General features: G+C 40.6%; 2 protein-coding genes across 3 annotated transcripts; one reads left to right on the forward strand and one right to left on the reverse strand.

Moving 5' to 3' along the window:
- Positions 1-120: 120 nt before the first annotated feature.
- LOC140556951 (uncharacterized) lies at positions 121-8,836 on the forward strand. Of its 2 annotated transcripts, none has more exons than XM_072681065.1 (5): positions 121-188; positions 2,318-2,579; positions 4,010-4,121; positions 6,683-6,830; positions 8,434-8,836. In XM_072681065.1, exons 2-5 carry the CDS (start codon positions 2,327-2,329, stop codon positions 8,548-8,550), a joined length of 630 nt encoding a protein of 209 aa, XP_072537166.1. In that variant the 5' UTR covers positions 121-188; positions 2,318-2,326; the 3' UTR covers positions 8,551-8,836. The 2 variants fall into 2 exon arrangements, with proteins under 2 accessions (XP_072537166.1, XP_072537167.1); XM_072681066.1 differs by having other exon boundaries at positions 6,683-6,824.
- Positions 8,837-12,063: 3,227 nt separating this feature from the next.
- On the reverse strand, positions 12,064-16,848 carry LOC140556952 (rhamnose-binding lectin-like). Its single transcript, XM_072681067.1, has 11 exons — positions 16,759-16,848; positions 16,489-16,524; positions 16,300-16,344; positions 16,073-16,202; positions 15,569-15,678; positions 15,182-15,226; positions 14,296-14,431; positions 14,094-14,203; positions 13,063-13,107; positions 12,681-12,816; positions 12,064-12,584 (listed from the first exon to the last, which is right to left on the reverse strand). Exons 1-11 carry the CDS (start codon positions 16,787-16,789, stop codon positions 12,437-12,439), a joined length of 972 nt encoding a protein of 323 aa, XP_072537168.1. The 5' UTR covers positions 16,790-16,848; the 3' UTR covers positions 12,064-12,436.
- Positions 16,849-17,077: the final 229 nt, after the last annotated feature.

A 17,077-nucleotide genomic window follows, 5' to 3' on the forward strand; every position in this document is an offset into this window, starting at 1 on the left:
GAGGGCACTGTGCAAAAACATGCTTTACACTTCCCCCATCTGGTAGGAAAAGGGAAAGGCACTTCAGATGCAGGGCCAGATAAATGCCCCCTTTCTCAGGTGTCTGCAGTGCTGTGGTGTAAATGTGATACCTGTTACTCACCACAGCTCAGAGGAGAACTCGCTCATGGAGGGCTGACACACTTTGGGTGAGTTCAGAACTTCAACTTTCCTTTGATTGAGTTTAATAGAACTGGGGAAGAAGGGGAGGTAGGGGTGGGATTGAGGGGGGGGGGTACAATGCATGATTTTACCACACATTGGTCTCGATCATTAGTCCTGCTAATGCTCCTTCCCAGCTTCTTTACTTCTTTTCTAGTGTGCTGTGTTGTGTTTGTCTTTTGCCCTTTTAATGGCTAATGCCAATTATAGATATATAGATATACCCTGATAGGCTTTTATTATGTTTTATACTTTTATTATTTTACTGCAGTCACTTGGGTGCACTTGGCTTGTGGCTTTATCATTATAATCTTCATAACATAAGTGGATATTTATCTATACTAAATCACATAAAGATGCTCTTAGATATATAGTCGATCTTGGCTACTTAACTACATTTGGACTACACACAGACACACGCATACACATTCACACACATATATAATTATAATGTCTTTTATACAGACACAAACATATTGTTGCTGTCACAAAATAAAATCATAATTTTTTGCTGTTTTAACTTTTTGACATAACTGGAATGTGGCAGTTGACTTTTATTTTGAGTCCTAATTTCATGATGCATGGCTCCAAATTTGTATGCTAAAAAGCTTTTAACATTGACCTCCATTGAAGTCGTCCCAAGATCTGTACGACCAAGAAAACTCTGAGATACAGCTGCTCTTCTGCTGACAAGAAAGGCAAACCAAACCTTATACTGACATTGAAGGAAATGACTGTAATCTGTAACCTGGGCTGTAAGGCTCCGTTCACATTGCCAGGCTGAAGTAATGTGACACAGATCTGATTTTGTTCAGGGCTGCAGATTTTAGGGTCTGTCATATGTGGTCTTAGATCGGACATGCATCCAATTAGTGTTCATGCGACATGAATGTGAATAGTCAGATAGAATTTCATGCATCTCTTTGCCTGTACGCATGCACTTAAGTGCTGAAACACCAATATATCAGAGACGTATCAGTGTGGGCATGCGCAGCGTTTCGGGGAGAGGTTCGTTCACATTACAGACAGATACAGGTTACTTATTTTTATGAATGTGAAATGTCAAGACAGTCAAATGGGATCTGAGCACAAATTCAGGAATTGATTAATGAAGCTTGTAATGTGAACGTAGCCTTAGTGTTTGTTTATTTGCTTAAATGAAAAAAACACTTTTACTAGATTACATAGTAATCACCAACTAAACTATACAGTGTGATTGGGTGGTGTGAGCAAAGTTCTCCTAGAGGAAGGCCAGTATTTACAGTTCCTGTCCAGCACCTGGTTCATCTAATCAGTCCTTATCCAGTTCCCAGCCTACCTGGTGTTCCTCTAACTGCGTTGTTCTTACCTAACACACCTTCAACTTTAATTAACCCCATATTTTGGCAAAATACAAAATATATGTGTATCTCAAAATTGGCAACTTTACATGAGATGGGGAAAAAACCTCCTTAACTTTCAATGGAGGTCAATGTAAAAATGTTTTATTCCAGGTCATTTTGGAGCATTTCTATATCCATTCATCATGAAATGTGTACACAATATAAAGAAGAAAGAAATTATGGTGTTTTGATAGGTTTTTGTGTGATAGCAACAATATGTGCATGTTTTATGTGCATGTATAAGAAATTATAATTATATACAATTATAGACTATACTACTATACTACTAACTATATATATTTGAGTATAGGTCTAGGAGCTTATATAAGAGCTTATGTCTCATAGTAGTATATATGATATGTGTGTGTGTGTGTGTGTGTGTCCAATGGTCTGTAACATAGTTACATGTGTAGTAGACACAATGTAAAGCACAACTGCCAGATTCACATTATATCAAAAAGGGAAAAACGCCCAACATTTGTAGGAGATAGTAAAAGTATGAAGCTCTATGAGCAGATTGGCTGAATGTTCTCACTCTGCTGACACAAATTTGCCCGAGATAACAAATAAATCATGTGCGGTTCTGGCAGGCATGTGACCAGCAGATGAATTATAGATTTCCACTTAGGTGAAACTCAATCTCTCCACTCCTCTCGCTCTCTCTCTCTCTTTGCTTTCATTGACGACCCCAAAACATTCACTCATGCCCACACACACACACTGACCTCCCACAGAGTCCCAGCATGCAGCAGGAGCTGTGGCTGAGGGCCCAGTCTCAGGTGCTTGCCTCGCTGAATGCAGTGTGTGCCATGAGAGCGGCCGCCTCACACCCGCTGCCCACGCCCCCGTCCCAGCTTGAGCTGAAGCGCGCTCTGTCCAGCAGCGACGGCCCTGGCCAGGCCCACAACATACCAAACTCACCGAGACCAGCACACCTCAGGACCCGAACGTCCAACAACACGTTCAACAGCAGTCCTGTGTTTCCACAGAACAGAGGTCAGTAACCTCTATGCGTCTGATACTGACCCCATAATGTCTAACTTTCAGAGGCAACTTTTGGAATCATGTAAACGACTTATAATAAAAGCTAGCCAGGCTGAAGTACAGCCTCCACGTGGGGGGGTTAGTTATAGCAGTGTGTAACTGAGGCCTGGCCTGCACACATCCGGATATATAACTGAGGTTTCTGTCTGAATTTTGACCTCCTGCCCACACCAAAGCTTTGGTCAGTGAGAATGGAGCTTTCCAGTGATGTTAGCATTAGCAGCAGTTTGAGATGATGCGATTGGCTCGCTTCAAGCTCTGGTAGCATCGTAAGAAAGGGGGAGTTCTCCCTGGGGGGTGGGAACTGAAAATACTGACACACTGACGAAAAAATTACTGGGAGCCATTTGGAGGAATAATTTCACCAATCAGCCATAACATTAGTACCACCTGCCTAATCTTGTGCCACCACATTAGGTTCTGAGCATTTAAGGCTTGGACTCCACAAGACCCTCTGAAGGTGTTCTGTGGTATCTGGCACCAAGACACTAGCAGCGAATCCTTTAAGTCCTGTAAGTTGTCATGTCGAGCCTCTGTGGATTGTCTTAGGTCTCCATGTTGCAGGGTATACTCATACCTGAAAAGCATCTCGATACTTCAGCAATAGAAACGGTAGAATAACCCATTTATTTAGTACTGGTACTGAATGAATGAATGTGTTTTCAAATAAGAGCAGTATTTCCTACAAGTGCCACAGGGGTGCAGTGTGTGCACGCAGCACTCCCGCACTCTGACAGTCAGGGCAACCACAGAGGACCTAACCAGCAACAAGCATCTTTCTGACAGACATGCAGAGTTGTTTAAAGAATGTAGAAGAAGGGCAGGTTAGTGAATCTGATCCAGCTATAACAATTACATCAAGCTCAATAACAATGGTAATAATATTTGAAACAATATACCATCCAAAAATAGTTATTGTGACAGGCCTAATTACAATAAACAGTTAAAGAGCCCCTATCATGAAAAACTGATGCATTTCCCTCATTTTATTGAAATAAAAAAGTTATATAGAAGCATATTCTTAATCGTAAGGGTTAACGATATGAATCCCTTCACAACATGTAGTACTACCAGTATAATGACCAGATCTGTGCTTGATCTTTAGAGCAAAGATAACCAAAACATCTGTAGATTCTCCACTGCAGAATTAAACTGCACAGCTTCCGACCCAAAACCAAACTGCTTAACATTACAAAGAAAGATCGCTGAATGTCATTAGCCTATTTAAAGAGAGCTGAAAGAGATACACATAGTTGATACACATATATTCCAAATGAAGTTATTTTAATGAACTGTACGTAGACCGAAGGCCTCCTCTGTTCACATGAGTTGGCATAGAAAGCATATTGAGTCTCAGATTAGCATGTTTAATCTTCTCCCAGAAAATGCAGATAAGCACAGTGGTGCTGAAAGTCCCTGGAGCCTGAACAACCCAGTGAAGGCCTCAAGGAGCCATCAGGAACTCCACAAAGAGCTGCTACTGGCCCACAAGAAGTAAGAGCACTACTTATGTTCAGGTAGAGGTTTAAAGAGGAATCAGTTCTCTGGATTCTTTTAAATTGCATCATTTACATATTTATACACATTAGAGTCAGTAAGGCTACATTTAGCAGGTGAAGTGGCTCAAATTGGATTTTTTTGTATCTGATACATGTGACTTATGTCTGACATTCTTCTGAACACTTCACGCTTCTAAACTGATGTGTGCATGCACAAAATACCAATGCTTCATGGTTTAATCTATGCCAGCATCACAGTAGCAATCAAGGAGTTCCAGTGGCTAACAGCTGGGCTTGTCACAAGGATGCTCTCAGGCCTGCTGTAAAAAGGGCACGTCATTCAGCCGCGGTCACGTCATTAGTTTGCCCAGTGTCAAGTTAGATTGAAAAACAGAAGTCGCATGAATTCCAGTCTGACTCCAGTCACATGAGATGTATATGTATCAGATTTTAAAACCACATATGAAAGCGGCCCAAATTGGAACTGTCCTATTCAGTGTGTTTTTAGCCGTTCACACTGCCACACAGATAACACAGACACTGTCACATATGACAAGATCGGATTTGGGCCACTTTTACCTGCTGTGTGAATATCGACAGACATATAGCCATTTACTGTCCATAATGAGCAGTGAAGCTACACGTGTCTTCTGATCTTCAAATTAAAGTCCCTGGGAACACATTTTGAGATATCACATTTCTGAATAATACTAAACTTATGTGGAGTTTAAAGATAATACACAAAGCAGGGATATGATAAAACACTCCAAATCAGCAAAATGCACTCTGAGAACGGTGGCGTTACCATGGCAACACAGCCTCGCGACAGAGAAGTTGTGTTTTTTAGCTTTTTCATTTGAACTGCGGTTGTGTATATCTATGTATCTGCTGCATCTGGGCCTGTTATACTGTCCAGACACCCAGCCACTAAATTCTGCGGTGAAGCGAAGGTGCGACAGGTGCCGGACATGAGGGATGACGAGGCTCCCCTCATCGTAGCTTGAGCTTTAGCTCACCAGATTTAACTTTAGCTTGAGCTTCAGTTCTCCAGGTTGATCAGACTCTAAGGTGAGGGTGGAGTCATGTTAGCTTTGTGATTGATCAGGGGTATGCTGATGTTAACAAACAAAGCAACACTGATGAAACACAGCACACATTTATTAGACTTTTGGAGGATGTTAATAAGACAAGTACAAATCAGACAAGTACATTTACACTGGAGGGCCTGAGAAGCCACATTAACCTAATTAGAAAGAAAACTTTGGGTTCCCAGGGGCTTTAAACATTGATGAAAATATTGGGTTTTATTTTGCCGTATCACAACCCTTTCATGTAGTAGCTTTTTGTGAAATCTACTAGAAACATTGATTGAAGGCTTCTTTAAGGCACCAGGCCACTTGCTCATGTAATGACATACCAAGTCATACTGATGCTGGAGCTGAAAGAGACACAAGAGGTCCATTCGCCAGGAATTGCCCTCCTTTTCATAAATCGCTGAGCCAGTGAAGTGAGCTCGGTGAAAAATTGATGACGGTCTCGTTCTCCTTCTCTCGTCTTTTGTGTCAGGCAGCTACACGTGGCCACATGGGCTGCAATAGTACACCCTTCTCTCACATGAGCGATAGCCTACTTGCCACGCTGTGTCGGCTGCTGTAATGATAGACATTCGCCCTGTCAAGACTTGCTGAATAGCTCTTCTTTACAGCTATGGGATGTCATAGAGAGAGAGAGAGAGAGAGGGGTTTAGAGACATCAGACTGAAAAACACATGGCTCAGTAAATCTTCCACAGAGGAGGAGGAAGTAACTGATGTAAAAGTGCTGGACAAAGAGCATTATTTACTTATGCCAGAAAAAATGGTTTGATCACACCATTCCCAAAAAGCCCAAAAAAGGCACTTTCTATTTTTAGCAGCTTTTTTGAACAGTCGTACTGTAATACTCCAGCTCAAGACCAGTCTTTAATTGGTCAAGGTGGTTAAAGAGCTGGTCATCCTGCTGAAAACATACCCTATGCTGGTAAAGCTGATGGCTAGAATGGCTAACCAGCTTAACTCTTGACCAGCACTATCTATTAACTTGACCATGCTGGCCATTAAACTGGAAATACTGGTGGACCCGTGTGGTCAGGCTGGTCATGCAGATCAATCAGTGTTCAATCAATCAATGTACATGATGACCATGTTGGTCAACCATTTTGGTCATGCTGTTCAACAAGCTGGTTGAGTAGTTTGATCAGACTGGTGATGGTGGTAGATCGGCTAAACCATCAAACTCAAATGACTCGAAACCCTATGCTGGTCAAGAACTACACTGGTCAACCAGCAGAACCAGCTTGAGCAGCTTGACCATTTTAGATAGTTTTGAATCAGTTTCCCAAACCTTAAAGTCTCCGCAGCTTCAGTCAGTCATGACTTATTGTTGGTAAATGTACATTAAAGTATGTGTAAAAATCCTCTCATGATGCTAAATGTTTACCAGCGGTCATACTCTTTCTTGCCGTCATACTTCTGTCTGCCTGATTGTCTTTTGTGCTTTGGCTCTTTGGGGAGGGCAGAGGGCTGGTAGTGTGCTGTAAGCCTGAGCTCCAGATGGTTCTGGAGAGACGGAAGAGGGAGCAGACGCAGAGGGAGGAAGGAGAGAGGGACAGGAGCCCTCTGGAGCAGGTCCTACTCAAAAGGCAGCAGAAACACCAGGAGGTGATGGTTAGCACCAGCTTCAGTTTTTTTTTTTTGGTTTATACGACTCTAATAGGATCATGGTTTTTACTCAGAAGTTAATAAAAACATATAAAACTATTCCAAAATATTGCTAGTCATCTACAAATTCAGCAGATAGCCACCAGAATGTGTGTCAGGACAATGAATGAACATAGAGAATGAAGTTGTAATAATATCCAGGACATCCTCATGTCTTTTTGGACAGACAACAAGATTTATAGGGTCATTCCATGGTAACTCACTTAGGAATTGGCAAGTTCATGGATTGCCATCAAAAACTGTTTAAAAAAAATTTGTTTTAAATAAAAAAAGGTTATTTCATTGAATTTGTAGAACACATAGAAATCCATTTTAAAACAACAGGATACTTATTCAGTGTCTCTGAATGTTCAACTTATATCACTCAACATCAAGAAATAGAAAGATATATAACCTCTCAAACAGGAGAGGATTATTTTAGGTTATAATCTAAATCCTTTCATTTTCTATTTTTTTATATTCTGCTTTTGTCTTGAATGCCCTATGTTAATGAGGTTGGTATGGGACAAAGGATAACACCACAATCTGCCTGTTAGCTAACACACCATGTGGGAGACTGGAATTTCCAATCTGGGTGACTATGCTGTGCCACACCAATAAGTGTAGACAGTCCTTGGGCAAGAGTGTTAACACTACATTGGTATGAGTCCCACTTCTGTAGTACGAGTACCCTCATAAGTTGTCCAGCGTCAGCTAAATGCCATCAAACTATCAAACCACTAAAGAAGCATAGAAGCACATTTGTATTCACATTTGCATGTATTGTGGGATATTTGTCCCAAAATGTCACAGTACAAATGTTATAGTTTGAAAAATACATGGGAGCCTGTCTGTGAATATGGATAATTATAACACAGAACCAAATTTCACAAGCGCAAGTTCCACATAGAAACCTTAAGCTGTAAGCTCAAGCTGATTGGCGTCTGCCTATGGCAAGTGCAAATGATCCTGTCTTTTCTTTGAGAGGGTTGGGCTTAAGCTTAGCTTAGTACTTAGTAACTACTGTAAAAGTGCTGGACAAACAGGCTTGGTCACACAATTCCCAAAAACCTTCTTTCTATTATTAGTAGCCTGTGATACTTCCCTGTGAAAAACTCCAGTTCCAGACCAGTTTTTCTGGCAGCCGGTTTTAAATGGTACAAGCTCGTCTTTGTGGAAAATTGGCTCAGCGGTCTAATGCACTGCCACTATGGCTCTGCTCTCTCTAGATAGGTTGATGATTCTCTCTCCCCTCATTACTCTTAAGCGATATTGGCTGGGACAGGGGTCTGTTAGCTGGTGTGGTGGAGCTGGGGACACCACACTTTCCTCAGAGCATGTCGGCTGCCCATGATTCCACATTGGTGGCCGTACGAAAATCTTCCGAAAAAAGTCCAAACTCCTAGTGTCAGGAGCTAGTGCTAGGGGGAGCTATGAATGGGTGGCTCAATAGGCAGCAACAAATTGGGAGAAAAAAGGACAAAAAAATATGAGAACAATTATCTCCAGTTTATAAACTGGAGAGAGGAACTGAAAGTGCAGGTGTTACAGAGTGTTTTCTGACTGACAGAAGGAGAAGGAGCAAGAAGAGAAGATCCGTGAAGAAGTTCAGCTTCTGGAGTTCGTCAGAGTGAGACAGAACTTGAGAAAAGTCCATTCAGCCTTACACAAGAACACCAGCTCCTAAAGCTGACCCACAGGAGAAGATGGCTATGGCTGCACAAACAGAACACTGCGGACATGCCATGGCCACTTCAGCCTCTTCAGCAGGATCATAACACACAGACTAAAGAGTCAACTTGTTGGAAACCTGCTGTTTGTGGCTTGCACACTTTTAGTCTAGCACCATCCACCTTCATGTCTTTGTGTTGGAAATGATACAAACAGGTTCATATAAAAGGAGTGTGTCTTATTTGGTGTGTGCAGTCATATATCAGAGGTTTACACCAGTTCTGTTTTGTATTTGAATAAAAAAGAAATTAAACACATCTCACAAACTGTTCTGTTGTCAGCGCTTTTATCTATCCTGTTTTGTTTTCTCACACATTTCATTTAGAAAAGCCAAAACCTGATAAAACAGAAACCCTGAGGGAGCAGAAAACACAACGTCACAGTGCACCTTTCAGGTCCTGCCACAATTTGGGTTTATCTATGTCTTTGGATCATTGTCTTGATACATGACCCATTTGTGTTTCAGCTTCAGCTCATGGACATCCAGGTCCTGATGGAGCAAAGTATGCCCAAACCATCACACTACCACCACCATGCTTTACAACTGGTAAACTGGTAACTGGTAATCAGTACATAATTAGACTGTAAACATATTTACTGTACATATTTGTAGATGGGTTGTTGATGTGCTTCTCAAAGCTGGCATGCTAGATACAGAGTCTATTATATATATATATATATATATATATATATATATATATATACAGTCATGCCCGAAAGTATTCATACCCCTGGCAAAGTTTGACTTAATTTTACTTTTATTTAACCAGAAGTTATATTTTTGCCTTGAAACGACACAGGCATCTCCCAGGAGATAACACGATGATGTACAAGAGGCATCATTGTGGGAAAAAGTTTTTCTCAGCTTTTATACACATTTGAACAAAAAGTGGCATGTCCAAAATTATTCATACCCTTTGAAAACTGTCACAGTATATGGGAAAATCCAAAGTTCTATACCATTCCAAATAGTCCAAGCTGTTTTAAAGCATCCTAATTACCCTGATTCATTGGGAACAGCTGTTTTAATCAACTCAACAGGAGAAAAACAGCAGCTCTCTGCAGTTGGTTTGTGGACAGTCATGGCTAAGACAAAGGAGCTCACTAAGGACCTGCGGCTGTGCATTGTGGCCGCTCACAAGTCAGGAAAGGGCTATAAAGCCATATCAAAATGTTTTCAAGTTCCAGTGGCTACAGTGCAAAGTATTATTAAAAAATACAAGAAGTTCCGCACTGTGGAAAATCTCAGAAGATGTGGTCGGAAGCCAAAAGTGACACCTGTGCTGGCCAGGAGAATAGTGAGAGAGGTGAAGAAAAATCCAAGGATCACCACCAAGGCCATCCTGGTGAATCTGGACTCTGCTGGTGGCGACATCTCAAGGCAGACAGTTCAACGGACACTGCACACTGCTGGGTTCCACGGACGCAGGCCAAGGAGGACACCACTTCTCCAGAAAAGGCACACAAAAGCCCGCTTGACCTTTGCAAATGCTCATCTGGACAAAGAAGAAGACTTCTGGTGTTCTGTTTTATGGTCAGATGAAACAAAAATTGAATTGTTTGGCCACAATGATGTGTGCACCATTTGGCGTAAAAAAGGAGAAGCCTTCAACCCTAAGAACACCATCCCCACTGTCAAACATGGTGGTGGGAACCTAATGTTTTGGGGGTGTTTTTCAGCCAATGGACCAGGGAACTTGATCGCAGTAAATGGCACCATGAAAAAAGAGCAATACATCAAGATTCTCAACAACAACATCAGGCAGTCTGCAGAGAAACTTGGCCTTGGGAACCGGTGGACATTTCAGCACGACAACGACCCAAAACACACAGCCTAAGTGGTGAAGAAATGGTTAGCAGACAAAAACATTAATGTTTTGCAGTGGCCCAGCCAGAGTCCTGACTTGAATCCAATTGAGAATCTGTGGAGGGAGCTAAAGATCAGGGTGATGGCAAGGAGACCCTCGAACCTCAAAGAGTTGGAGCTCATCACTAAAGATGAATGGGCAAAAATACCAGTGGAGACATGCAAAAAGCTGGTCAGCAATTACAGGAAGCGTTTGATTGCTGTAATAGCCAATAAAGGCTTTTCTATTAATTATTTAGAAGGGTATGAATAATTTTGGACATGCCACTTTTTGTTCAAATGTGTATAAAAGTTGAGAAATATTTTTTCCCACAATTATGCCTCTTGTACATCATCGTGTTATCTCCTGGGAGATGCCTGTGTCATTTCCAGGCAAAAATATAATTTCTGGTTAAATAAAAGTAAATTTAAGTCAAACTTTGACAGGGGTATGAATACTTTCGGGCATGACTGTATATATATATATATTATATATTATTATTACTATAATCAGTAGTATTCTCTGCCCACCCACCAGACTGACCCGTGTCAGACAAGCTGTCAACCCTCCTGCCACTGCTTACTATCTGCCACAATTATTATTATTACTACCATTAACCATCATTACCTTCATCACTCTGACCATCTCTACCATAATTATATTAGTTATATTATGATCATTTGGCAGACCTGAGCAGAAGAACAGTCTCATGTGATGTTCAGGTGACATTTATCAATAATTTATAAACAGTTTGGTCCAGAGGAGGATGGGCTTTCTTCCTCCAGCTCTGAGGGAGTTTTCTTGTCACTGCACCCTTTGGCTTGCTCAACCAGGGTTTTTTGGTTTCTATGCTGTATTGATCTCAAATGACACTTTCCTGTAAAGCTACTTTGTGCAACAGCAGTTGTAAAAAAACACTATAAAAATAAATGTAATGTGATTTGCTTTGATTTAACTACTATATTCAGTTTGTGTGGATGGGTGGGTTGCTTAATGCTCCCATCATGAAGGAGTGGTGGTCATAAACATTCCCTGCTCCAGTTCTCTGTTGGTTTTGGGCCTCCTTCATTACGACATGCAGATAGGGAAAGGAAAAACAAACTATAGGGTTGGATGAGTGTATTTGACATTCTCATCTCAACGCTGAGAAACGTAGAAAAGCTGATTAAGCAAATGATTATGGATTGGATAACATTAGTGCTTGTCTGTCTAGGAATGTTGTGTTAGAAACTTTCTAATTTAATCTAAGTTACAGGTTAACCATAAAAGAACCATTTAAAATGTTTCTGCACATTCTTATAATGTTCTCTGTTAGCTGGATAGCAGCTGTCATACAGTATAGATTTACCTTATTTGTTTGCATTCGTTTGTGCTTACTGTGTAAAGGTGCTATAATGCTATAATATAATATGCAAATTATGGGACATCTCCCATTTACAGCTATGTGGATATTAAACTAGGTGTAGAAATATGTATAGAGTTTGAATTACTATATATAATGTATTGACACATTATTGCTAAGGCTCCAACTGTGGATCATGACATTCAGGATTACCGACTAGCTGAGAGTAAAAGAAATACTTCCTGTAGAAAACAATACCAAACAAAATGAACAGGTCTGATGACCAGACTTGACAGATTTGACAGGTTTTATTGTGAAGCGATTATTATTAGGCAATCAGCACAGACAGGTCAAATAACAAAGAACAAAAGACTACTAAAGAGTGTAACAATAATGACAACAATAAAGCTGAAGAGTTTCAAAATAAACAGTTCCCAGAACAGAATTCAGGTGTCAAACAATAAATCTGATGGAAAAACAAAGCAAAGCAAAGGATACTTGGATACTTGGATACTTGGACTTGCAACAGTTCGGCATATCAGGTAAAATAAAAAATGGCATAAAACCAGTTTAGACTATTGGCTGAATAACCAGGCCAGCTGTGAATAATGTTCACTGCATTATTCCTCCTACTTTTGTCCCTTATCATTTAACTAAACTTCATTGGTAAGCTGACTAAAGTCAAACCCATCACTGCCCGCACAGGAGTACACGACCGTCAGGTATTTAAAGGTTCCAACACAGGGGTCAGAGAAGACAGAGTTTGTAGCCGGCACCGAGCAGCTGTTCTTGCCTTCACATCTGCAGAGAAACACATTAACGTATGATCAGCATTTCTGTAGAACTCTGTAACTTACACAGTAACTCAGTAACTTACTACCACTAAAACACACCCACCTTCTCACAACTTCAGCCAGGGTGTTGCCGGCAAAGCAGTCAGTCTTGTTGATTTCATGGGCAGGTCGTCCAGCAGCACACGTGGTGGAGTCAGTTCGACCATAGTTAGCACTGTGGATTTTTAACACGCCAGCTTCTGAATGTGAAAGAATTTAGCAGACAGAAAACAGGCTGTTATAACTCGTGAATAACTTCTGCTACAAAGCAGCTGTAAAAGCTGAAGAATCCTGGGCCTGATCCCACATACAAACACACATCCCCCCCAAAGTCAGCTGCTATCCAGGTAGCTAACAGTTATGACAACTCAGGGTTGCCGGAACGTGCATTTAGACGTTGAGGTAATGTTCTTGAGTTCATCATATGAAAGTATGTCTTTACTAACCACATGTCAGAACAGCAGTGCTGTGTTCACAGGTCACGCTGGTCTCTGCAGGAAACAGAACCACTCTTTAATTTCTCTTGTTTCACATCTTCTACAATGGCATTGACAGGTTACACTCCTAAAGAGACACAATTTAACCAACTGCACAATAGAGTGTCCTTTTGTGTGTGTGTGTGTGTGTGTGTGTGGTGGTACACACTCTGGACTGATATCTGTGGTTGTTGGTCTAGCGATGTGAAATAACTGATTTATAGTGGGTGAATGTGCTGTGTGTGATTTGGGTTTCTTTAGCATGTGTGTATTAGCATTAGCATTAGTTCTGAATGGGCTCTTCAGGGCTGGTTTAAAAAACGAAAAGGCAAGCGGTTCTCCCGCTGGTAAAACAGAGCACATCAGTGATAGTTTTCTACATTTTCCGATATTATGTCCTGTTTTCACGTTCCACTGTAAAATACCTCCACCCTGCAGACTCTACACTCTTTATTTACTTTCTGAGAATGTTGCGCACTGCTGAGAATAAAATATTATAACTATTTATGTCCATTAAAAATAAAGTGTGCTGAAAATTTCACTTGACTGTGGACAGTAGCACTGGTGGTCCAGCAGATTCCAGTTCATGGTAGGCCTGAGCCTTGGTGAAGCAACCTCTCAGCTGTGGTGACAGCTTGAGTCTTCTGCCAGCCTTTGGCAAAGTAACTACACCTCCCAAAAACGTACACACATATGTACATGCGTTTGCAACACATTATGAGTGCTGTCAAACAAATCCTGTTTATGGGGGAACATAGAAGCTGCCAGGCGTAGTCAATCATGATCACTTACAGGAAGTTAAGAAGCCTTGAATTCACTGTTAAAAAGACATTTTGGAACTTTCAGCACCACTGAATGAATAATTTTAGCGCGTGTGTAGATATTTTTGACCCTGTATGCATCATTTCTGGAAGTTGGTGTGGAAGTGAACTTCTAGATTTGGGAAAAGGTTGTTTAACAGGATTAAAACAGGTAAGGAAGGAATAAAGAACATTACTGACCAACTGAGAGGCAGAAATAGGAGAAAGCCAGGTACTTGTAAGTCCCCTTACAAGGATCTGTGAAGATGGTGTTTGAAGCTTCCAGAATGCAACGTTTCCTGTCATTACACCTGTAGAGAAAAGTGAAGCAATAAGTGACGTGTAAACATGTAAAGATTCTGCATCTGAAAATCAACTACCTTTAAACATTCCCACAAGTTACCGTGTGAGCACACTAGTAAGTGTGTCAGGAGCATGGCAGTTGGTGTCCTCGGTCTCCTTGTTCTCAATTCCCTCTGAGCAGGTTGTCCGATCAGTGCGTCCATAGTTAGCACTGACGATTTGAATCACATCATTTCCTGCACAGAGACACAGGTCAGCTTCAATTCAACTCAAACTGAGTCTAAATGTCAACACTGCATCAAACAAATCTTCATTAAACCATGAAACATGTGTGAACTTATCTCAAGCACAATAAACAATATATGTTTATTTTATGACAGTGTATGTAATGAGCAGCAGGGTTGGATGCCCTGCTAATGGCATGAGGACTTTGGCGAAAGCTGCAGTCACACCAGACTTTCACCAATTTTCTTTGCAGGGATGGATCAAAATCGGGTGATTGTGGGCAGTCGTAATAGAAAAGAATAATAGTGGTAGTCGCTCAGCAAAGAGCTCACATTAGCTATTTGGCTGACTAGTTTGGCGGCTGCAGCGACAATGTAATTTGCTCACGCATCCAAAAGGGTTACAGTTCATCTTTTCAATTGATTTTCATGTTTCAACTCAAGTTAAGCTGAGCGTGATTAAAACATGTGGTCTAGGCTGATGTTAGCCAAACCATTCAAAATCAATTAAAACTTTTTTTTAACACTCTTGTGGAGAGGAAGCTGCGCCCCTCTTCTTACCCCCACCTCACATGGGAAAATCAGTAAAATAAATGTATTTACATGTGTGACATGCAAAAAAGGCTATAAATAGAATAACAGCTCTTGTAAACATTTTTATTAAACATCATCCAGGTTCTTAGACTATTTAAAAAGACAGTTAGGCTGTTGTGTGAATGCAATCATACTTAATGAGGCAATAAAGTAGCAGGAAGTTCTTACCACAGTCCAGTGTGCTGTAACTGCCCTCACATATCATGCCGATACCTGGAGGAAAGGAACGTTTCAAAATACAGATCAGAATCGCATTGAGCTCTGAAATGGAATTTTGAAATAATACCAACTTTTTCCTGAAGAAAAATGGCATTAAAATTACATTTCAGAGATGAAAGATTTTATGCTCAGAACCTTTAAATGTAAATGTAAACCTGTAGAGCAACAGAATGAAATAATGCAGTCCATTTAGAGTGAAAATATTATTCTTAGTGTTGCATTTATATCAGTGTACTTATTATGTTATTTCAGCTCAGTCCGGTCAAAAAAGTTACATTTTAATTGATTGAACAGATATGAATTATCATGAAATATCAACATCAATCACAAACTTACGGCCTTGGATGCAGTTGTAAGTGGTGTTGTAATACTTGTAAGTTCCAAGACACGGGTCAGGGATGCCAAGCACATCAGTCTTAAACTCACAGGCAGTCTGTCCATCACACCTGAATGAACAGAACAGAAGTATTCACCTGGAAATGAACAGTTAGGTGTTTCTTTAAAGTAATTTAGAATAAATAACACCTGCTCACAAGAAAGGAAGAATGTCCTCATAGGAACTCCTCATCATTACAATGATCATATTCAATAATGTATGCCCAAAACATTTAAGTGCACTACAATACACCCACTATAATAGTGCCCTACATAGTGGTCTGGATTTTCACATGTAAGGGACAGTGGGTAGGGCACAGTTTTGGACACAGCTTTAGAGAATTGTCTCTTTTCTTGAACATTTAGAAAAGGGTCTCATTTCAGAACAATTTGAATTCCTGCTTGCAAACAGAGAGGTCGTTTCTAACGGTGTGTCTAATGAGTGTGTAATCTAAAACGCTGTACCTTTCAGAGATCAGTGGAATCTTCATGGAACATCTGGTGTTCTGGGTCTCTGAAGGAGGGCGGCCAGCATTACAGACGCTGCTGTCTGTACGGCCATATATAGCAGACTGCACCCTTATCAGCCCAATGTCTGAATACACAGAAATGCAGATATGATGGGGAAGTGAATTTAGAAAGGTAGATCAGAAGCAAAATTGGAAGTTTAGTTTGAAAGAAAAGAAACTTACCACAGCTGAGGCGCTGGACACTGCCATAACAGGTGATTACATTCTCTGAAATAATACATCACACACATGTGCCTGATCACATAAGCCTTCCACATTTGTTAAGGCATACTATAATCACAGTGTTAGAAATGCATCAAGCACACAGAGGTTATTTCAGTTATACTGATTTCAATTTGACCTAATTTATACCTGTAGACACAACCAAGCCTGGAGCTGCAATCAGCCCTGAAACACAGACACACACTCCATTAGCTGAGGTTAAATAAGATTTCCCAGTACTGACACAGAGACAGCTTGTAGGTTGGTCTCTGTTCCTGTGTACTGGCTGTAGTGGGAGCAGGTCAGATATTTAAATATACATGGTTATATATGTTATACATAAATATAACATAAATATACATGTTTGTTATATACTATATATATATATAAGTATAAAGTATAAAGTATAAAGAAACTCACAGGTGATGAGAGACAGCTTCAGGAAGAACATTGTGCTGGTGAATGTTTCAACATCTGAGGCTGACCTGTATTTAAGACCAACAGCTCATGACACAAGTCAAGGAAGTGGTGACACGACCAGGAAAAAAAAAGGTCTATGTTTGCACAAGACTCTTGTCTGAGTCAATTCTGTGACTAGAGATTCATAGAGACATTTATAAATGTTGTTTTAAAGCAACAGTATGTAATATTTTACCTAAAATAACAGCGTCAAGATCACTGTGATGCTCCAATGACTTGTGATGGGGGGATAGCACCTATATCGTTACGACCTGTTTAT

Source organism: Salminus brasiliensis, chromosome 6 (assembly GCF_030463535.1).
Source record: "Salminus brasiliensis chromosome 6, fSalBra1.hap2, whole genome shotgun sequence".
NCBI classification, from domain to species: domain Eukaryota; kingdom Metazoa; phylum Chordata; class Actinopteri; order Characiformes; family Bryconidae; genus Salminus; species Salminus brasiliensis.